Source organism: Eulemur rufifrons, chromosome 3 (genome assembly GCF_041146395.1).
Source record: "Eulemur rufifrons isolate Redbay chromosome 3, OSU_ERuf_1, whole genome shotgun sequence".
Taxonomy (NCBI): domain Eukaryota; kingdom Metazoa; phylum Chordata; class Mammalia; order Primates; family Lemuridae; genus Eulemur; species Eulemur rufifrons.
In genome coordinates this window covers 24,854,630-24,876,219 of record NC_090985.1, presented here as the reverse complement: position 1 = coordinate 24,876,219, position 21,590 = coordinate 24,854,630, and the positions used below count along the sequence as shown (strand labels likewise).

At 59.8% G+C, this 21,590-nt stretch overlaps 3 protein-coding genes and 1 long non-coding RNA gene across 7 annotated transcripts; 2 read left to right on the top strand and 2 right to left on the bottom strand.

Moving 5' to 3' along the window:
• The first annotated feature begins 23 nt into the window (after positions 1-23).
• TIGD5 (tigger transposable element derived 5) lies at positions 24-5,203 on the top strand. The gene has a single exon (XM_069465902.1). It carries the CDS (start codon positions 24-26, stop codon positions 1,983-1,985), a length of 1,962 nt encoding a protein of 653 aa, XP_069322003.1. The 3' UTR covers positions 1,986-5,203.
• A 1,136-nt stretch (positions 5,204-6,339) lies between these two features.
• PYCR3 (pyrroline-5-carboxylate reductase 3) lies at positions 6,340-11,371 on the bottom strand. 2 transcript variants are annotated; one of them, XM_069465900.1, is made up of 6 exons: positions 11,275-11,366; positions 9,692-9,756; positions 9,041-9,220; positions 8,598-8,750; positions 8,201-8,293; positions 6,340-8,049 (listed from the first exon to the last, which is right to left on the bottom strand). In XM_069465900.1, the coding sequence occupies exons 1-6, from the start codon at positions 11,363-11,365 to the stop codon at positions 7,867-7,869; spliced, it is 765 nt and encodes a 254-aa protein (XP_069322001.1). In that variant the 5' UTR covers position 11,366; the 3' UTR covers positions 6,340-7,866. The 2 variants fall into 2 exon arrangements, with proteins under 2 accessions (XP_069322001.1, XP_069322002.1); XM_069465901.1 differs by having other exon boundaries at positions 6,341-8,049; positions 8,598-8,810; positions 11,275-11,371.
• Positions 11,372-14,877: 3,506 nt separating this feature from the next.
• GFUS (GDP-L-fucose synthase) lies at positions 14,878-19,897 on the bottom strand. 3 transcript variants are annotated; one of them, XM_069465897.1, is made up of 11 exons: positions 19,842-19,897; positions 18,905-19,061; positions 18,472-18,586; positions 17,194-17,322; positions 17,027-17,100; positions 16,697-16,830; positions 16,509-16,573; positions 16,068-16,134; positions 15,833-15,912; positions 15,514-15,613; positions 14,878-15,227 (listed from the first exon to the last, which is right to left on the bottom strand). In XM_069465897.1, the coding sequence occupies exons 2-11, from the start codon at positions 19,048-19,050 to the stop codon at positions 15,172-15,174; spliced, it is 966 nt and encodes a 321-aa protein (XP_069321998.1). In that variant the 5' UTR covers positions 19,051-19,061; positions 19,842-19,897; the 3' UTR covers positions 14,878-15,171. The 3 variants fall into 3 exon arrangements, with proteins under 3 accessions (XP_069321998.1, XP_069322000.1, XP_069321999.1); XM_069465899.1 differs by lacking the exon at positions 19,842-19,897 and having other exon boundaries at positions 18,472-18,578; positions 18,901-19,061; XM_069465898.1 differs by lacking the exons at positions 17,027-17,100; positions 19,842-19,897.
• Positions 19,898-20,020: 123 nt separating this feature from the next.
• LOC138381575 (uncharacterized) lies at positions 20,021-21,325 on the top strand. The gene is made up of 3 exons (XR_011233162.1): positions 20,021-20,427; positions 20,558-20,687; positions 21,052-21,325. It is a non-coding gene; the product is annotated as an uncharacterized lncRNA (long non-coding RNA).
• The last annotated feature ends 265 nt before the right edge of the window (positions 21,326-21,590 follow it).

Sequence of the window (21,590 nt, the reverse complement as noted above, 5' to 3'; positions counted from 1 at the left end):
ACGCGGTCCCCGCCTCCGCTAACATGTACCCCGCGGGCCCCCCAGCTGGCCCCGTCCCACGCCGCGGCCGCCGACCCCCGCCCGGGCGTCCCATGGAGCCGCCACGGCCCCCAGCGCCCGCCCCGGTCCCCGCCGCACGGCCGCCGCCCCCAGCCCCCGGGCCTCGGCCGCGCGTGGCGGTGAAGATGGCCTTCCGCAAGGCCTACTCCATCAAGGACAAGCTGCAGGCCATCGAGCGCGTCAAGGGCGGCGAACGGCAGGCCAGCGTGTGCCGCGACTTCGGCGTGCCCGGCGGCACGCTGCGCGGCTGGCTCAAGGACGAGCCCAAGCTGCGCTGGTTCCTGGACCAGCTGGGCGGCGAGGTGGGCACGCAGCGCAAAAAGATGCGGCTGGCCAACGAGGAGGAGATCGACCGCGCCGTGTACTCGTGGTTCCTCACGCTGCGCCAGCACGGCGTGCCGCTCTCGGGGCCCATCATCCAGGCGCAGGCCGAGGCCTTCGCGCGCCAGATATACGGGCCCGAGTGCACCTTCAAGGCCAGCCACGGCTGGTTTTGGCGCTGGCAGAAACGCCATGGCATCTCCAGCCAGCGCTTCTATGGCGAGGCCCGGCCCCCGGCCCCGGGCCCCGCGCCACGCCCGCCGGTCAAGGAGGAGCCCGCACTGCCCCCCGGCGCCGGCGCCGGCTCTCTGCCCGACCGGGCCCCGGCCGCGCCGCCCCCCACTGAGGGCGGTTACGGCGACGAACAGATCTACAACGCCAACGTCACGGGCCTCTACTGGAAGCTGCTTCCGGAGCAGACCGCGGCCCTGGGCGCAGGGGACCCCGGGGCAGGGGGCTGCGGCCGGCGCTGGCGGGGCGACCGGGTGACGGTGCTGCTGGCCGCCAACCTGACGGGCAGCCACAAGCTGAAGCCGCTGGTCATCGGGCAGCTTCCCGACCCGCCCAGCCTGCGCCACCACAACCAGGACAAGTTCCCGGCCTCCTATCGCTACAGCCCTGACGCCTGGCTTAGCCGCCCTCTGCTGCGGGGCTGGTTCTTCGAGGAATTTGTTCCCGGCGTCAAGCGCTACCTACGCCGAAGCTGCCTGCAGCAGAAGGCCGTGCTGCTGGTCGCCCACCCGCCCTGCCCAAGCCCTGCCACCAGGATGCCCGCCCTGGAGGAAAGTGAGGAGACTCCCCTGCGGTGCCGACCTGAGCCCCTCGGGCCTCCGGAGGAGCTGCAGACACCTGACGGCGCTGTGCGCGTGCTGTTCCTATCCAAGGGCAGCAGCCGGGCGCACATACCTGCCCCTCTGGAGCAGGGCGTGGTGGCTGCCTTCAAGCAGCTGTACAAGCGGGAGCTGCTGCGTCTGGCTGTGTCCTGTGCCAGCGGCTCCCCACTGGACTTCATGCGCAGCTTCATGCTCAAGGACATGCTCTACCTGGCTGGCCTCTCCTGGGACCTGGTGCAGGCAGGCAGCATCGAGCGCTGCTGGCTGCTAGGCTTGCGGGCCGCTTTTGAGTCCCGGCCTGCTGAGGAGGGTGCTGGGCAGCCAGCCTGCCAGGCCGAGGAGGCCGCTGAGCACAGCAGGGTGCTCAGCGACCTCACTCATCTGGCAGCTCTGGCCTACAAGTGCCTGGCACCTGAGGAGGTTGCAGAGTGGCTGCACCTGGACGACGATGGTCTGCCTGAGGGCTGCAGAGAGGAAGTGGGCTCTGCCCTGCCCCCTGCGCTGGCCCTTGCAGCCCCCCCACCCCCAACGAGCCTGCCCTCTGGCATGGGGGGTGCAGAGGAGGAGGAAGTGGCCACTGCATACGGAGTCTCGGTGCCCACTGCTGGGGAGGCTGTCCGGGGGCTGGAGACAGCTCTGCGGTGGCTGGAGAGTCAGGACCCCAGGGAGGTGGGGCCTCTGAGGCTGGTGCAGCTACGCTCACTCATCAGCATGGCCCGGAGGCTCGGGGGCATTGGACACACTCCAGCAATCCCTGATGATGGTGTGTGACCAAGCTGGGCCAGTGGCCTTTCTCCTGCTGCACTTGGAGGGAGGGGACACGCACAGTCTCCCATCTCCCCTCTTTCCTCCCCATGGGGTGGGGCACCCCATGGGTACAGGGGGTTACAGGGATCCAAGCCCAGTCTGGCTTGGAGGGCCTCTGTTGTTGAAAGATTGGTCATCCTGCCCCACTGGTCCCCCAGTCTGCTGGGGGGATAGCTGGAAGAGAGGCCCCTAGCTCACAACTCCCTGGGCAGTCACACATGTGGGGTCCCCTGTGCACGCCAGGCACTCGAGGCACAGCAACTATCAGCAGTTGGCTGTGTCCTGCTCTGGCCCCTGTGAGGCTGGGTCTCCCTCCCCCCACCACCTGTCACATGCACTGGACAAGGACCTGACACCCCTATTTGTTTCGAGCCCTGGTGCTACATGGTACTTCCACTTCAGCTGTGGGATCATCTCAGTGGGGAAGCACACCACTTGGTTTTATTTTTTTTCACACATTAAATCCATTTTTATAGATACTCTTTAGAGGGGGCTATGAGAACAGGGGCAGGGTGGAGTGATCTATGGGCTGCCCCCTGCCATTGCTCTGCAGACTGGAAGCCCAAGTGGTGCATGTTTGGAGCCTGGGGCTGCTCTCATAGCATTGCTGTGGAATGGGGAAGGGAGGACAGAGTCCCAATACTCAGGGCTTCTCAAGGTTCTGGGTGCAGCAGGGGGTGTATTGTCCCCCTGTATTTTTGGTTTTCCTTAAGAAAATTCTATTCTAAACAGATACCTTATTCCACGGGGTTGTTGAAAGTCTGTATTTGGGTCCTGGTGACTTGACCAATGGCAGGGCAAACTCCCTGATTCCCCATGGGCCACTGACCACTTTATCCAGTCCCAGGGCCCGGAGCTACCTGGCTTGCCCCCGAGCAGGCCCAGCACTGACAGCCCGGCGCAATCCACAGTGCCTTACCACCGCCTTCCACCTGCTCCTCGTGCCCCAGGGCCCCACGCAGGCTTTTCTGCCTTTCCTGGCACTGCCCAGCTTGTGGCTGAGCTGCTTCTGGGTGGCCTAGTTTGAAAGGGAGAAAAGGGTTCCAGTGACTGCCAGCTCTGGTAGTGTTCTGCTGCTCTATTCAGTTCTAGGTTCAGAAGCCAGTGGGTGGTCTGGGACTGAGAGAGCCCATGCCTCTCAGGGTAGTGGGGACTGCCATTGCAGAGATGCAGCCCCAGAGCCCTGTGAGGGGCAGGGGCCTTCAGGTGCTCTCCCCTTGTCGCCCCCAGTGGTCTGAGCCTTGAAAACACAGAGTTAGTGAGTGTAGGGGGCCTGCACGCAGATGGTATGTCTGCGGAAGGGAAGAGGTGTACACCAGCTTGCTAGTGGGGCAGCTGGAGGGAGTGCCCCCAAAAAGCAGTTTCTACACATGTCCGAGAACAGGTCCTTGGGACCACCCCAGTCCAAAAAAAGAAAACCGGAAAAAAAAAAAAACCGTCTCAAATCTGAGAGGTGATGGAAGGCGTGGAAAATTTGTCAGCAAGAGAATCAGGCTTAACTAGCCAGACTCAGCTCCTGCTGGGGCCCTCTGGCCACTTCTACTTCCTGTCTCCCTGAACCTGCAGACCTGTCCAGGGCTGGCCCTGGATCTCTACAACCCAAGCTAGGGCTGGGGGTTAGGAATTTAGATGCGTTTTGCCCCGTGAGCCTCCCCAATGGCACAGGCACACAGGGCTGGTAGCAGCCGGCCTCTCTGTGCCATAACTGCCTCCAGGGCTCTTGAGAAGAGGTGAACCTAAGGGCTGCACATGCCAGGTGAGGGCTGCACACCTGGGCCTTGACATATGGGCGGCCTCTGGTTGTTAACACTGTAGCTGCTCCTTTGATGAGGTTTTCATCTCCAACCTTCCTGTCAGTTTCAGCCCTTCCCTTGGCCTGGGCCCAGGGAGGTGTCATACAGGGAAAGGGGGAGAAGAGAGAGACCCTGTCTGCCTCTTCACCTGTCCCACTCCTCTCTCATCTGGGCATCAGGGGCCCAGGAGGTGGCTCTGGCCTGTTCCCCTGCCCCCAGATGGTCACCTTCCCATAAACAAGGTAGATGCAGGCTGGAGGGGGCACTAGGAGCTGCTTAAGGGTCCTCTATCAAGTGTGGTTCTGCCTGTTGGCATTTGCTGGGCTAGTAAACCCCTCCACGAGAGGGCTCAAAAGGTCTTCTCTGGAGTGCGTGTGTGCGCCACAGGGCAGAGGTTCAATCCCCCAGCCTTGCATGTGAGGAGGCTGCTCTGCCTGGCCCTGGCCTGTGGGCAGCCCCTGCAAGTCCCCAGGGCCTGTAGCTATGCACAGATGGCAGGTGAGAACCTGGGGCCCTGCCCTGCTACCAGCTTACAGTCACCCACCTCTCGGCTCTGCTCAGTGTCTGTGAAGTGACCCCAGTAGGGTAGAGGGAGCCCCTTGGGAGGGCTGTGTGCTCTCACAGGGTTGCATCTCTGCCTGGCCTCCCTTTCTCACACCCCCATGCCTGTTGCTGTTATCTGCTGAGCACTGTGGGCATTTATTTGAGTTTGCCACCCTGGTTTGTGATAACATTCAAGCGAGCTGATTGAAGCTGCATTTCCTTCTTTCAACAGCCATTGGAGGATCTTGCATGATCCCTGCAAGCACTCCTGTGGCCTGGGAAGTGCAGACAGCCCTCCTGGCTCAGGCAGCTTTATAGAGGCCACCAGCCCCCACCTCTACTCTGTGACCAGGCTCAAGGAAGGTCACAGCTCTTCCAGTTGGCAGCCTCTGTGTCAGGGTGGTTGTCAGAGCTCCTGGGCTTAGGGGAGGGCCAGCAATGGGAAAGTGTGAAGGACGGAAAGATGAGTGAATGTAGGCTTTGCTGAAACCATCACTGGCTATGTGTTCTTGGGAAGTAACTGCCTGGACATCAGCTGGGCTGCAAATGAAACATCAGAACATGGGGAGAGGGAGGGGACACCCCCAAGCTGCAGGTTGGTCTCATAGGGACCCAAGCCCCTTTTATTACCTATTTGGGATTGGGATTGCCTGTGGGGGGCTCAGTGGGGCCTGGGCACTGTCTGCCCCCTGGCTGAGTGTGCCCAAGGGTGAGGCTTCACCCCAATGGCTTCTTGAGAGCAGATTTTGGGCTTCTGGGGTTCATGCTGTGTTGAGGGGCCCTTTAACACCTAACCTTGCTTACAGCTGAGTTCAGCTGGCCAGATGGGCACAATAATGCTTTATATAATAAAGGCTGAACATGTCAACTTCATGAGTACCTGTTTTGTTTTTTTCATTTTCTTGCAAGTACCCCTGTTTTAAAGTTACTTTGTGGCTCCTGATCCAATGCTTAGAGCACCCCATAAGATGCTCCCCATAGATAAAAGAGTTGGCGGCAGGGGACATAAGTGGAACATTGATTACAGAAAGCACCATGAGCACAAACATCAGTTTCTATCTTGAAAAACAAGTCTTGCCTGGCAGTATAAGGCAGAGGCCTGGCTGACCCACAGTCATGACCCTGCCCTCACCCCAAAAAACTGCAACTCTTTATTTTATTTATTAATTTTTTTTTTTTTTTTTTTTGAGACAGAGTCTCACTCTGTTACCCGGGCTAGAGTGCCGTGGCGTCAGCCTAGCTCACAGCAACCTCAAACTCCTGGACTCAAGAGATCCTCCTGCCTCAGCCTCCCAAGTAGCTGGGACTACAGGCACGCGCCACCATGCCTGGCTAATTTTATATATATATATATTTTGTTGTTGTTGTTGTGTAGCTAATTTCTTTCTATTTTTTTTTTTAGTAGAGACGGGGTCTCGCTCTTGCTCAGGCTGGTCTCGAACTGAGCTCAAAGGATCCACCCGCCTCGGCCTCCCAGAGAGCTAGGATTACAGGCGTGAGACACCACGCCCCCGCCTGCAACTCTTAAATGAATCTGTCCTTGCCACAGGCCATCACCTGCTGGGCCTGGGGCTCCCCCAAAGCTCCTCGCTCAGGGAATGGCCTGCTCAAGGGCAGGAATGGACGATGTATGTGTCTTCTGCCTCCCAAGCTGAGCCCACCCTGGCCCCTAGGAAGACAGGTGTTGGCTCAAATTCAGCAGTGATTTCTCCTTGCAGATGGGCTCCGTCAGTGTGAAGGCAGGTGGCTCTTGGCAGGGCTGCCCAAGGAGTTCCCTCACAGAGCAGCCTGCACCAGACCCTGGGCTCCCAAACCCGCTCAGGCTTGGCACACAGGACCCTGGAGGCCTGGTCAGGGTGCAGGGGAAGCTGGCAATTCTGTAACCTCACAAAGCTCTCAGGCGATGGTGACCTGCAGCCAAGGTGGGAAATCTCTGCCATCCAAACCATCTGCACCACCACTGGCTGACATGTCTCTGAGCCCAAGGTCCCATGTGTCAGCTAAGATGGGGTTTTGGGCTCTTGGTTTCATCAACCTCCAATGGATACGAGCTCAGTCGGTGCTCTAAGACAGTGCATTTATTCCCATTGCACAGATGAGGGAGTCAGGTGTGAGGCTGACTCAGGCTGACTCTTCTGACAAGTGGCAGAGCCAGACTCAGATGAAGATGAAGCAGTTACTGGCTGAGAGCCAGAGTCCCCTGGGACTGGAGGCTCAGGGATGGGGGCTGACCCCTGCTAGGCTGGGGGGATGGCAATAGCTGCATGTCTGTGGGGGAGTAAGTGGGGTGGGAAGAGGGCTACAGAGGCAGCTGGGTGTGAGGGATAGAAACGCTGTTCCTGTTGCATGGGTTCTGTCAGCCCAGTTTCACAGACGGGGATTAATGTGTCCGAAGTCACCCAGCTGGTAGATGGCACAGCGTCCTCCTAACCTCAAGGCCCAGTCTCATGAGGCCCAAGTGTGTCTTGAGGGTGGGGATGGAGCAGAGATGGGTTGCTGGGCCCTCCGCACCCAAAGGCCCCAGAACCCAGGCTGCCAGTCTCACAGCCTTGCTTCTTCCCGGATCCTGGCTTTCCTGATCTGCTGGCCCCTTAAGGGACAGGCTAAGGGGACAACTCCTACAGTCCGAGGGCAGCATGGTCAGGCCAGGTCACAGGAACCTCCTGGACTCCTGAGCCAGGAGAGGGTCGTTAGGCCCAGCCCCACCAGGCCACTTGCCAGGAGTGTAGGGTCTGGGAGAGAGAGGGAGCCTGGGCTCAGGTAAGCAAGTGGTCTACATTCTGGCTGGCCAGCGCCCACCCTCCCAGACCTCAAGCCCCCTCCACCTACCTATTGCCCACCTGGTGCTACCCCTGTACTGCTGCAGGCCCAGCCCCATGCAGCTCGGCTGTGGGGGCACCAGGGGTGAGGCTCCTCCTCCTCCTTGGTGAGAAAAAGCACACAACCCCTCTCTTCTCAGGGGCTGGCAAGGTGGGGCTCTAGCTCCCCACAGGTAGCCCTGTCTAGCACCAGGCCAAGGCCCCTGGCTTCCCTGAGGGGGAGGGAGTCCCTTGTACATATGCCATATGTCCTGTGCTCCCCAGAGCTGAGACAAGGGAGTTCGCTTGGCTGCAGCTGCTGAACCATCGGGAAATCCAAAGAAGGGCCAGGGCTCCAGACCAGGTATCTGGGCTGGCTCTTCTTTAACCAGCAGCTCCGCTCATGGCCTCGACCAACTGCCTGGCCATGTGGGCACTTGACCAAGAGGCCATCTCTAGGGACCCTCAGAACCAATGCTGCCATCATGGTGGCTCACTAGGGCAGGTGCCTTCTGCCCATGGGGAAGGGAAGGCTACTGTGCTGGTAGGAGGCCAGCCAGCCCAAACCTCTCAAGTCCTATTGCCTTATATTTCCCTCTGGGGTGAGGGAACAGCATGAAACACGCAGGAGGAAGAGAGGGGAAGGGATGGGGGCACTGGGGGCAGCACAGGTGGACAAGGAGGCGGGCAGCCTTCATCCAGAGCCTGGGCCTACTTTCTGCCGAGCTCCTTGGCCCGGCAGGTGGCGGCCTCCACAGCACTCATGGTGGCTGCTCGAAGCCCACCCTGCTCCAGGGCGTGAAGACCATAGATGGTGGTGCCACCCGGTGTGCATACATCTGTCCGCAGCTGGGCAGGGTGCTGCCCCTGTTGCAGCAGCATCTTGCCTGTCCCCTGGGGAGAGCGTGAGAGGCTGACGACTCAGGGGAGGAGAGCAGCCCCCACACTGTGGCCTGCCTCCTCTTGGCCCTGTTGCCTCCCTGCCCACTGGAGGTGGTGCAGGCCTGGATTTTCCGGACATTCCCCCAGGGCCACCCTCACTCACCAGCAGGGTCTGGGCAGCAATGCGGTGGGCCAGGCCACTGGGCATGCCCATCTTGATGGCGCCTTCGGCCAGGGCCTCAGAGAACGTGCACACCTACAGCAGCAGTGTTGGGAAGAGTGTCAAAGCCAACATTCCCCCAGCCTAGAAAAGGCTCAGGGCACCAGCCACAGATTCCAGGGCCAAGGCCTGAGCCCAGGGGTCTGTAATGGGGCTGCCCTCAAAGGACCACCAAGGCAATGAAGTTCCAGGGGAGAACAGAGCTCAAGAACTCATAGTCAGCCCAGAGACCAAGCACCCAAGGCCCCAGGGCTATACCCTGAGGGCAGAGGCCATCACAGGGGCTTGGGAGGGCCTCTCCTTGCAGAAGGCTGAGGGGGCTGGGGAGGACAACACTCACGAAGGCCACTCCGCTGCCACTGAGGCCAGTGTGGATGTCTATGTAGGCCTCAGGCACCTCCTCGCACTGCCCACAGGCCTCCAGCAGGTTCTGCAGGAGCTTGGTCTCGCTGTTCCCGGCATGGCGGCCTCGAGCCATCACTATGGCCCCCTCCTGGACCACGCAAGGCAGGCTGGGTGAGACCCGCAGCACCTGTGCGTTGGCGGGGAGCAGCTGGCCGGAGAAAGGTCAGAATCAAGGAACCTGTGGAATTGGGTCCTGCGGCCTCCAGGCAGATATACCTCAGCTAACTGCAGACTCTGGCTCCCAGCCACAGCACCAGGAGTGAACCCTAACCCTGGCCACTTAACCCAGGTAGGCCACCTACTACCTCTGCATGCTGGCTGGGAGGCCGTCTGCCACCTAAGTCTGGCCAGAAGAGCTTACTCCCGAGGGCCACTCACCTCCTCCAGGACACTCAGAGAGACCCCAGCAGCCAAAGACACCAAGATGTGCTTAGCAGTGACCACAGGGGCCACCTCTGCCAGAACAGCTGGCAAGACATGGGGCTTGGTGGCAAAGATGATGAGTGAGCAGCTCTGCAGCACTTCCTGGTTGGAATGGGTGGTCTGGCAACCCAGAGCCTGCACAGAAGACAACAGAACCAGGACCCAGGGGGCTGCATGAATGGGGCATCCCCCCCACCACAGCCCTTCCTGCTGGAGGCCACCCTGTGTTTCCATGGGTCTTGGGGCCTCTTGTGGCCAAGTGTCTACACCCTCACCCCCCCACTCCCCCACGTCAGCACCTCTCCAAGGCCTCTATCCCCAGAGAATGCCCACAACCACCACCCCAGCACACACATGCACACACGCGCACACACACACACACACACACACACACTTTTTCCCTGGCCATCCATAACCGTGACTTCCCCACTGGCCTCTGACCTCCCCTTCTGCAGCCTAGCCCAGCCCAAACAATCTCCAAACTTCAGCTAAATAGGACACACTCCCCTAGCCCTGATAAGTTTCTGAGCAAGACAGGAGCCAAGAGCTACCCCAGGCTCCTGAGGGGAAGCCCCACTCTGGAAAGAGCCGGGGCCCTCTGCTCACCCGGAAGTGGCAGAGGCCCCTGTCCGTTGGTGCACTGGCCAGCACGTGCTGAGCTTCCACTTTTCCTGGAAAAGCAAAGGCAAAGGCGTTGATGAGGAGGTCTGGCAGGAGGAGAGGGAGGAGCTCTCCTGGCCTCTCAGGCTCAGCCAAGCCTGGCCCATCCCTGGCCTCCTGCCAACCTGAGACTCTGCAAGAACAAAAAGCAGGGATGCTCCATCCACCTGGGACCAAGCAATCAGACCCACCGATTCTAGGGGGAAGTCACTGCCACCTGCTTGCCGCTGGGATGGAGGCCAGAAGCTTGCCTCATCCAGTGGGGACACAGATCCCAGGGAAGGGAAGACTGCCTGGAGCAGCACCCCAGGGGGAACACCAGGCCTGGGGAGGCATGGTGGGAACAAAGGTAGCTGATTGGCCACAAAAGGTTCAATGGGGGCCCAGCTTCCTCCAGAGCAGGCAAGTCTGTGCCGGAACATCCAAATGGATGCCCACTTGATAGAAATCATCTGCTTTTGTGGAGTACAGGGGTGGGGAGACTGGGTTAGAGTTCTATATAGTCGAACAGGAAGACAGACATGTACATCACAACCTGAACACAGCCAGTTAATGACAGGGACAGCCACACACACCGGTACTGGGCTAAACACTTGACGTATATATCTCATTTAATGTGTACAGCCCTGGGAGGCAGACGACACTGCCAGGTTTTAGAGGTAAAACTCCTGAGACTTGCAGTAACCATCTTCTGATTATTACTTTTCTGGACCTTGAAGTACAGCTGAATGCACAGCCATAAGTCACCTAGCTCTCTCTACCCACAATCCACACATAAAGGTTTCTATTAATACATACTGTGGAGCAGCATTAGGGTAGCACCAATATCCCCTGCTGTATACCAGTGGTTCTCAACCAGGGATGATTTTGCCTCCCTCCAGCCCCCACCCAGGGGACATTTGTCAATGGTGATATTTTGGCTGTCACACCATGGGGGTGCTACTGGCATCTAGTGAGGAGCGGCCAGGGATGCTAAACATCCTACAACACAAAGACAAATTATCTGGCCCCAACTATCCATAGACCCAAGGTTTCTGGTAGAGTAACCCTGCTGCTCACTATCAGAAGTCGCGCTGACGCACAAATAGGAAAAAAAAAGAAAAATCAGAGGCTCAGCTTGACCAAAGCCAGGAGGCCAGAAAGTTGGCCATAGCTGGTGGCACCGAGCCAGCACTACTCAAGAGATTATCATTTGAGCCACCCGCGCGCGCAGCTACTTTCTAGTAACCACATTCTAAAGGTAAGAAACAGGTGTTCCTGGCTGTGCCCAGGGGAGCTGAGTCCCGAGGCGCAGGGTCCATGCTCCACCTGTCCCCCTTTTGGTGGAGGAACCACCAGCTCGCCCTCTGACACCCATGCTGCCCTCGCGTCCCGCGCTGGGGCGCTCGGGGAACCCCGCCAGCACCCTCACGGGTCCGATGCGCCCGCTCCCTCCCCAACAGGTGAACTCCCCGCACGGGGAGCCTCCCAAGCCAGGCCGCGGGCCAGATGTTCGCGGAGCCCACTGGTCTGGTCCCGCGCTGCCGCACCTGCTCGGATGAGGCCCTGCGCGATTGCCTCCGCCATGCGGCCCGCGCCCACGAAGCCCACACGTAACGGGGTCGGCCCTGCCGCCGCCATCTTGCCGCCCCGGCCACCGCCCAACCACAGACCGCGCCCCCTAGGCCCCTCCAATAAAAAAACCGCCGCCTTGCCTCTTTTCTTGTTGATTGGCTGTCAGGATCGCACACTCCGCCCCTGGCTTTTCCTGTCCGCACTCTACTGGCTCGCAAGGCGGTGGTTCCCACCCCCTCGTTGCTCATTGGCTCGACAAAGCTATACCGCCCATTGGCTGAGAGAAGACGTGGGGCGGGACGCGGGCGTCTTGATTTTCCCAAGAGGAAGGTTTGGGGGTACTGGGGTAGTCCGCAACTAGCCACCTGACCCGGCTTCCGGACGTGGCGCACCCTGGCGGGACGCCGCAAGCCACCGGGTGGTCGTTAGGCACCTGAGCCGCCCTTAGGGAGCGTCAGCCCCGACTCCAGAGGGCAGGCAGGGGTTCCGCGCGCAGGCGGACGGACTCGGACCGCAGGACCCTACCCAGCTGGCCGCGGTCTGCTGCGCCCGGGTGAGATCCTGCGGTGCCCCCTTCCCGAGGCCGGGGTTCCCGTGGAGGCCTGGCTCTCTTGTGGGTCTTGAGCCATCTCAGAGACTGACGGCGACTGTGACAGAGCGCGGGGGAGCCTGTAATTTCTAATCGACAGGGGAAAAATACAGCGTGAAGATCAAAGAATGCAGGTTTTTACTCTTCACCCAGTCTGTATTTTAAATCTGCTGTGTTATTTCCTTCTAAATCTTTTGGCATTTTCTAAGTTCTTCAACAATGAAATACCTTCCTCGTTCGTTCAGCCGGTATTTGTTGCGCACCCGCAGCGTCTGGGCCCTGCTCTGGGCTGGGGAAAGATACACAGCAGTGCAGGGCGAGGCCATGCCCCCACCCTGCGACCTGCTCATCGGCTGTGGAGACAGACAGGACACCCAGAGAGTGGTCATGCTTCTGAAGTGGATGGCGGGGGAGGGCAGGGCGGGAGGTGGGCGAAGGCGTCCAGGAGGCTGCTTTGGGTAATGTGGCCAGGCAACGTGGGTGGTGGATGTGGGGGCCAACAGTGCTGGCCCCCACCACCGCAGGTTGCTCAACTCTGCCTTCCTTTCCCGGTGTAAAATGGGGAGGGCTCGAGCTTCTAGCTCACACGGTTGTTGTGACAATTGAAAGACTTAATGGAAAACACATGGAGTGGCAGACGCCAGCTGCTTAGTATAATAGTATGCTCTCAGGCAGGGACCAACCAGGTAACAGCCTGGGCAGAGAACCAGCCTGTGCTTTTGAGAGGTGGGAAGGTTGCATGGGGGTTGGGAGTGGAGGAGGGGATGCGGAAAGGCCAGCTGGCCATGTCAGGAGGGTGAAGGACAGAGACACCATGGATTGTCCTGCAAGGAGCCCAGATCCCTGAAGGGAGGCTGCTGGATGGGGCTGTGGCTGTCCCATGAGATGCGGACAGGTTGGTAGTGGAGGTGGTGAAAAGCAGCTGGATTTGGGAAATATTTATGGAGGTTGAGGGGTAGAATATGCTGGAAGGCTGAGGAAAAGTGAGAAATCAGGGACACTCTGGAGTTTCCCTGACACACAGGAAGAGGATGACAGGGAGGAATGGGTTTGGTTTTGTAGGGGTAAGGATGGGGCTGGGGGCAGGCTCAGGGCTGCCCTTCTGGCTGTGGGCAGTGTGTTTCAGCGGCAGGGTCTGATGCTCTATACCAGTGTTCCGTGTTGTAGCTATTTCTCCTGCCGCTCTCTTTGCACATAGACTCCCTGGAGTGGGTGCAGGGTCCTTGCTCTCCCAGGGCCCCAGGGACAGTGATGGCTAAGGACCAACGCTGTGACAGGGGCCTGTAGCATCTAGCTCCTTGTCATCACAAATAAGGACAAAATCCAGTTGCCTTGGGTGGACTGAAACAATGTAAATGAGTTGCCAACTGACTGCCCAGAGCCATCACTGCTAGGAGAAAGCCTACGGGCCCAATGCCCAGGTGGCCCTTGGCTGTGGGTAGCACAGCTTCCCTGTCCCATGTCAGGCCAGGCCTCTGCGCATTGGCTGGGAGCCTTCAGTGACACCCTAACCGCTACGTGTGTCCTGCCAGCTGTGTCTTAGGTGCCTCTCTGCTCTCATGAGGTGGTGGGCTCCCTTCTCTCCTTCCCTCACCTGGCTGATCCAAGCTCCAACTAAGATGCCACCCCCTCCAGGAGGCCTTCCCTGAAACCCCACACATGCAGAGACTTCATCTACAAAGGGATGATGCCAGGGGAACACACTGCAAAGGAGCTAACCCACATCCTGGAGCTACAAGTCCTTTGGGGTTGGTGGGGATGGGGAGTGGGGCTCCCAGGAGTTTCCAGACAAACAGGCAATCATGACAGGGCAGGGTGGATGCTCAGTGAGGGGCTGAAGGGTACATCCACGGAAGTCTTTTCAGAGTAAGCGCCACCTCAGCTGATACCTAAAAGGTGGCGAGGCCTTGACCCAAGGGGCAGCCTCCAGGGGGGTCTGAAGGATGAACACCTTGGCTTGCCAGAGAGACACATATGCAATGAGAGGTCAGCTGGGTGCAGGGACATGTGGCAGACACAGGTCTGAACTTTGTGCCTGGTACAGGGAAGACATACCAATATTGCCTGATAAGCACGGGAAGAAATGAACATGGCAGGTACAATCTGCAGTCAGAAGAAAGTACCTTCTGAGTGAAGATGGCAAAGGGCACCCAGGAGGGAGGGTACCCTGAGAAGAGGTGGACCCAAGGTTGAGCCCGGAGCCAGGGCAGGTGCCTGGGTCCTGGGGGCTCCCTCTGCCACGTGCTGAGGAAGGCAGTGAGTTAGCAGGGGCTCTGCAGCCAGGCACTCCTGGTCCCTACCCCAGCGCTACCAGGACAGGCAGGGGTACCTGTCAGTCAATCTTTCCGGACTTTGCTGTCTCCCTGCTGAGAATGGGGTGGCCAATGATGTCACCTCCCTGGAGGTTGGAGCTGGCCTGCCCAGCAGACCCTCCTGTATACCACCTGTCACTCTCCACAGGACAAGGTCAGGCAGAGCTCACACCCAGGTTGCTGCCTGAGAGTCGGGGAGATGAGGGGCCGGGGTTGGCCCAGCTCTGCTGGAGCCCCAAAGAAGCCTGAGCCACCCACCCCTCAGCCTTCCCTCGGACCCATTCTGTTTGCCCCACTCGGCCTGTCCACACCTAGGCCAGCCTCTTTACCTCAAGTCCTTGGGGCCAAGGCAGGGAAGCTGGAGGAGCTCAGGTTATTCAGGCCTGCATGGCTGCAGCAGGGGGACTGGGACTGTGGGAGGTGTGCCGTGCCCCACATGTCCTCATCAAACTGACAGCCCATGTTCATCTCACTGTGGCTGCCTGCTGCTTCCTGACCACACACACCTTCTTGCTCTCCAGCCTCTGCCAATATCCAACCCAGGCACAGTTGGCCACCCCGGCCCAGCAGCTCTCGGCTGCACAGCAAACAAGGGGACGGTGGGCCCTGGGGCTGGCCAGGCTGAGGGGCAGTGCCTGGGCACAGAGCACAGCTTGGCACAGAGCTGCTGAGGCCAGGCCTGTGAAAATGTACTTTATTAGCTCCACAGGAGTGGGAGAGCAGGATCAGAGTGGACACACTCAGGACCAGGAACCAGTGTGGGGAGCAAAGTACTGGGCCTGCCCCAGCCTTGGTTTCCCTGAGACAGATAGGAATGAGCCCTGCTGGCAGCTGCCTAGAGCCACAGGGCAAGGTGGAACATGGGCCCACGTTGCCAGGCAGTACCCTTAGCTCCTGGCAGGGTCGGGGGTGGCAGCCACTGGGCTCTCTCCAGCGGAGTGTCCACAGGCACCTGCTCCCACCACTTGGCTTCACTTCCGGGCCTGCTCGTAGTTGTCAGTGAACCAAGCACAGGTCTCCTTCACAGCTGCAGAGGAGGGCCAGGGCCACAATGACCCTCTTGGGAGGAGGTGGGAGGGTGGGGGCCAGGGACACAGGGAAGTCACCCCCTCTGAGCTTCAGTGTTGTGCCTCCTAGGCAGCACAGGCTCTGATGGGGAGGCCTAGAGACCAAACCCGTGGGGCATCCCATCCCTACCCCACCCGCTACAGGGAACACAGGTAGGAAAGGACAGTGGGGGGCCAAAGCCACTAAGGAGGGGCCAGGGCAGGCCAGGAGAACTAGGTGTGACTGCGGGAGGGGCAGGAGCTCACCCTGCTTGAATGGCGTGAACCTGAAGTCAGGCAGGTAGGCCCGCAGCTTTCTGTTACTGGCTGTCTTCTTAAACTGCCCGTCTGACTTGGTTGTATCAAACTAGGCACCTTGGTCAAGGCCACAGCACAAGGAGCACCTGCACCCCCAACCCCAGCCAACCCTGAACCTGTCTTTCCCCATGGGGGCCTGGGGGAAAGGACAGCAGACCCATCTCCTGCTGCCAGGTGTTCCCACACAGGAGGCTCCCACACAGAGGGGTCCCCTGAGCACACCCATTGTGCCCTCACCTAAACCCCCATCGCTGGAACCAGAGGATACAGTGACTTCCCCATGGAAGTCCATGGCCTCCACCACAGCCTCAGCTGCCTCCTGGATGGAAACCTCGTCCTCCTCACCCACTGTGGGGAGTGAAGGGCCCACAGCCAGGTCAGGCTTCCTCCAGGGCTGCCACCCAATCCCCCATGAGTATTCCTGCTGCCACCCCTCAGCCAGCCTCCCAGGACAGACATAGGTCCTTCCCACAGTGGAGGAAGGGGAGCTGGGGGCTGCCCACCTGACAGGATGATGGGGTCCACCTCACTGTACTCCCGCAGGACCCAGATAAAGAGCTGGGCCAGGTCCTGGAGGTCAGACAGTGAGGGTCAGAGACCACAAGGTGTGGCCAAATGGGGCCACAGGTCTCCTCTCCCAGATGCCCCTGCTGGGGAATCCACACTGCTGTCCCTGCTCAGGGGGACACAGCCAGGGATCAGCCTGGAGACGGGGTCCCTCCTTTGGGCAGTCCTTCCTCAGAGCCGCACTCAGTGACTCCTGTTGGGCAGGAACCCACAGGGACACTGCGGGGACCAGAGATCACTCCTCTAGGGTCTCTGTCCAGACCTTCACCTGTTCCCAGGCTCCCGCTGCCACCGCCTCCCCCAAAGCCCAGCAGGCACAGGCTCAGAGCTCATGGGGCAGACTTTCTGGGTGGAGAGCTGTGCCCTCCTATACAAACCAGCGAGTATATGAACTGCCTCCTCGGCTTGCCTGTGCCCCACACCGTCAGGGCTGAGCCACTACCTGCAGGTGCAGGGGAAGGGCAGGTGTCAGAAGGCTCGGGGCCACTTCCTCCCCAGCTGAGCCCCAGGGATCCCATTAGTGGGTGATCTGGGCTGGATATGTGCTGGGTGGCCGGGCACTCACTCTTGGCCAGGTGCACCTTGTGGATGAGGCCGGGCAGCACGTGGCCATCCTCGATGTTGAAGTTATCATGAGGCCCGAAGACGTTGGTGGGGATGACGGCAGTGAAGGTGCAGCCATGCTGCTGGAAGTAGGCCCTGCAGAGACACAGTGTCTCCTCCCTCATCCTGGGACCATCAACCACACTCCTCCCCACCGCTGGCCTCTTAGAGATGGAAAGACAAAAGGCCGCAAGATCCCACGCTGGTTCCCCAGCCGGCCCCACCCACCCCGCAGAGTTTGAGCCCTCTTCCCCACTCCAGGCTACGCCTTGGCAAGATGTGCAAGGAGGACCTGTTCTGTACGTCGATCATCCTCTTGGCATAGGAGTACCCAAAATTGCTGTTGTGGGGCGGCCCGTTGTGGATCTGGGGAGCAGGAGAGGCACCAAGGCTGCCACTTCATGGCCCCGCCCACACAGCTTCCCAGCCCCGCACCCTATTCAGGCCCCGCCCCCTCACCATAGTCTCATCAATAGGGTAGGTGGTCTTGTCAGGGAAGATACAGGTGGACAGGCAGGACACCACCTTTCGGGCGCCCACCTCGAAGGCCGAGTGCAGGACGTTGTCGTTGATGTGCACGTTCTTTCTCTGCAGACGTGTGGAGGGGAGATCAGGCCCTCCAGCAGGACTCCAGCCCTGACCTGCTCCTCCAGGTAAGGAACCAGAAGTGGGGATACATCCTGGTCCCTCAGATAGTACCCGAGCCTGCTTGTGTTAACTGCTGCTGGGACAAGGCAGAGCATCCAGCTGCCCTTACAGAAACCACTGCCTCCCCCTGCCAAGGCTGTAGGAGGGACCAGCCCTGCCTTCCTGGGAGTGGAGGAGAGAACCACACACCCCAGCTCAGGGCAGGGCCTACCCAGTGGCTGCCCAGGGCACAGTAGGTAGTGGAGCATAGGGAAAGGGCCCAGGGGGTAGAGGCTCCTATATGGGGAGAAGGGCCCCCCACTACTCCATCCTGGAGAAGCTCACACCTGGTTCGACTGCCCAGTAGCAGTGAAGCCATGGCCTGCCCTATCCCTGCCCAAGGCCCACTGCCCCTTCTATAAGATGGCCAGGGCGTTTGGACTTGGGAGAGGGGAGAGGTGGTGGCCAGGGAGTCTGATGGGAAGGCTGAGACAGACAGAGGGAAGGCTCTGGGGTGACAGGGCTCCTGGGCAGAATCTGGTCTGATCCTCTGCTGGCCCCAGGGCCTGGTACAGGCCAGCCAGGGCAAGGTGCTGCCCCTCAGAAACAGGCAGGGCCAACCCTTAGGGGCACAGCTAGCAGGGACAAGGCCCTGACACCATGCCGCCCCAGGGCACACACCACAGATACACAAGCCCAGTTCATACCCCTGCACTCCAGAGTCTGTGGGGGACCTGGCTCAGGGGAGCTGGACCAGCACAGTCCTGGGAATGGAGGCTCTGGAGGCGCAGAGGGCTCAGGGGCCAGGAACCCACCCAAGCTGCACTGTAAACTCTGGCTTCTTTCAGCTCCCAACACTGTGGGTCAGCTCCAGGGTACTTCCTACTGGGCATAATGATCCCAGGCCCACCTGCATGCTCCCCTGCCCACAGCACTAAGTGTAGGCAACTGGGGGCCCCTCAGGGGCTGCCGCACCAGGCTGTGCCCAGCTCTGATCCTTAGGGACTTTCTGGGGTGGGAACATGAACTTATAAAAGTGGGAAGCCCACCAGGAAGTCCCCAGAACCTGAGTCCCTGGCTCCCAGCGCTTGCCGCCCAACCCCAACTTACCCAGAAGTCCAGATTGTATTTGATATTCCGGAAAAGGCCCCCCACCATTGCAGCAAGATGGATGACATGCGTGGGTCGGACCTTCTGAAACAGGGCTTGGGTCTGTGCTGCATCCCTGGGGGAAGCCGGGCTGTCAGGAGCCACTTGGAGGCCTGAGGGAACCAGCACCCTAGGATGGGGCCATGGTAGGAAGGGCAGCCAAAAGGGAAAGTGGCCAAGTCCAGTGCCAGCTGTGTGAGAGTGTGGGCTTTCAGGAAGGGATGGGAGGTGTTTGCCTAGCAGCACAGCTGAGCACACCCAGGCCAGGTCAGCTACCTGGCAGGGAGGGCCCAGACATGTGGCTACTGCCAGCTCAGGGACAGGCCCAGCCTGGAGCTCTTTATTCCGAAGGGGGCATGGGGAGGAGAAGTGCTCCGGGGATGGACTCACTCACGTGAGATCGGCGTCCTTGGAGGAGACAAACACCCAGTCTTCTCCAGGCAGGCCTGCCCCATCTGCTACCACCTTCTGGATGGCTCTGCCCACCAGCCCAGAGCCCCCTGTCACTAGGATCCGCATGGACCCCTGGGGCTCACCCATGTTGGCTGCACCTGTAGTGCCAAATGGTGTGAGGCTGAGGCCATGATGCTCCCATCCTGTGAAGCCCCATTTTCCAGGGGCAACTAGCACAGGGTGAGACACCCCCCCCCCCCCAAGGAGGGGACATGGTCTACAGGTCCAGACAGACCCAGCCAGACCCAGCTGAGTCACCCCTCCTCCCAGCCCTATTCCCCAGGAAGCCCTCTGCCTAGAGCTCCACAGGGGCCTTGAGGCTACCATTCAGCCCAGAGCAGCTGGTCCCAAACCACAACCACCACCGGGCTCATAAAAAGTACATTCTACTTCCTTCTGGCTGACAAGAGGGGAGACAGTGAACCCTAGGGCTGGGGACTCCTGGCGCAGATATTTAGGGATGCTCCCAGCCAAAGCCCATATACTAGGGACAGGCCCTCTCGAGCCTGATTTCCTCCTGCGCAGATCGCACCACTGGCTCAGAACCAGACGGACCCTGGGCGCCGCCACCTTCCAAGGTCCTATCTTGGGAGCCGGAAATCTGCTCGGGCTCCGCCAGGACCGCTCTGGCCCCACTGCAAGGCCCCAAGGCCAGTCCCTACGGGAGGGCGCCCTGCCTACACATCCCGCGGCTCCCAACCAGGCGGGCAGCCCGCGGGGAGAACCCCGGAGGCTAGGCCCCAGCCCACGGCCCAGGTTCCGCCCACGCACCCCGGATCCCGGACGCCCACAGCCTTCCCTGGCTCTCGCGGAGCACCGGAATGCCATGCAGCGCCCCCCGGGGGGCGGGTCCCTCGGTGTTTGGTGCCACATCTCACCTGTGCCGTGCCCCACCTGCCCCGGGCCCTGACAGCTACTTCCGTGCCCGGTGAGTCTCCGGCCCCACGTCGCGCCAGGTAGAGGGGGGTGGGGCGGGGCGGGGCGGGGCCCTCCAGCGGCACGCTGGGAAAGGGAAATGGTGTCCTCGAGGTGCGCCGGCGCATCCCGGGAGCTTCTGGGAAATGGGGTCCGCGGCTGCGCATTCGCCTGAGAAATGGAGTCTCCCGCCGGGCAAGCCTGGAGGCAGCTCTGTGGCCAGGACAGCTGTAGCCCGGCCGGGGGCTGGCCGAGGCCCTGCTGAGAATGGTAGGGAGTGGGAGAAGAGGGGATGAGGGACAGCGTACCACTGGCAGCCCCCGGCGTCCTGCGGCCCAGGCATTCTCAGGCGGCTTTTGTCCCACGGGGAGGAGCTACGACCTTCGCCTCCGGAGCTACCCTTTAGCGAATGGAAGGAGGGATACCGACCCAAGACGCCGGTGGGGAGCCCCGGGAGAGGCGGCCTTGGGGCCTGGCCACAGAAGCAGTGTTCCCAGTAAGGGGCCCATTCACCCAGGCCACCGCCGCGAGGCCACGGTCGGCAAGAGGGTGAGGACGTTGACGTCAGAAAGACTCCCTTCCAGGCTCAGCTGCCTCTGGGTTCCCCTCTCAACACAAATTTTCCCAAATTTTTGCCCCTAAATGCACATGATGTCATTCCCTACTTTCATTAATTCAGGCCACGTTTAGGGGCACCTAGACTGCAAATGTATACAACCACCCTGATGAGGTCGCTGAGGCTGCTGAGGCTCTGCCATGAAATCACTCTGTAGCGTCACGCGACCAGGGAGCCGCCTCTGTCTGCGTTGGTACTGGGTCTTGGTGCTGGGTCACAGTGGGTGGCCGTGGCAAGCCACTGTCTGCGTCTCTCAGGGCCCCTGCTCCACCTTCTCAGCCTTTCGCACTGATCCTTTGCTATTCATGTCTCATGAACTGTGACCTGCTCCTACCCTCTCTCCTGTGGGGGGGGGGGGCCTGCGATCCCCCCACAGCCAGGTGAGCACCCCTCTGGACAACTGCCTACTCCAGAGCGTTGTCCTTCTAACTCGGGAGGCCGGTGACAGCCTCGCCTCTAACGCTTGTGCGTCTCAGGCAAAAGAGTTCCCACAAAGCTCGCATACCTTCTGTCTAAATACAAGCATTTTTATTGCAATTCCCTTTTGTACTTTGCAGATGCTGCATTTTTTTATACAAATTGAATGTGGCTTCCCTGCATGGAGCAAGTCCATCAACACTTCCAAAAGCATGGGCTCACTTCGTGTCTCTGTATCACATTTTGGTGGTTCTCACAACACTTCAAACTTTTTCGTTATTATATCTATTATAGTAATCGGTGATTAGTGATCTTTGATGCCCTCCCCTGTCCCTCTCCCTCTCGCCTCCTTCCACTCCCCCGTACCTTGCCTTATGCATCTCTTCCATTTGGCTGTTCTGAGTTGTATCGTTATAATAAACCAGTAAATGTAAGTGAAATGCCTTCCTGAGTTCTGTGAGCCATTCTAGCAAATTATTGAACTCGAGGAAGGGGTTGTGGGAACCCTTCATCTATAGCTGATCTGTCAGGAGTATGGGAGGCCCAGACTTGTGACTGGCATCGGAAATGAGGGCAGTCTTGTGGGACTGAGCCCTTAACCTGTGGGGTCTTCACTGATTCTGGGTAGTTAGTGTCAGAATTGAATTACATTGTTGGACACTCAGTTGGTGTCCACAGA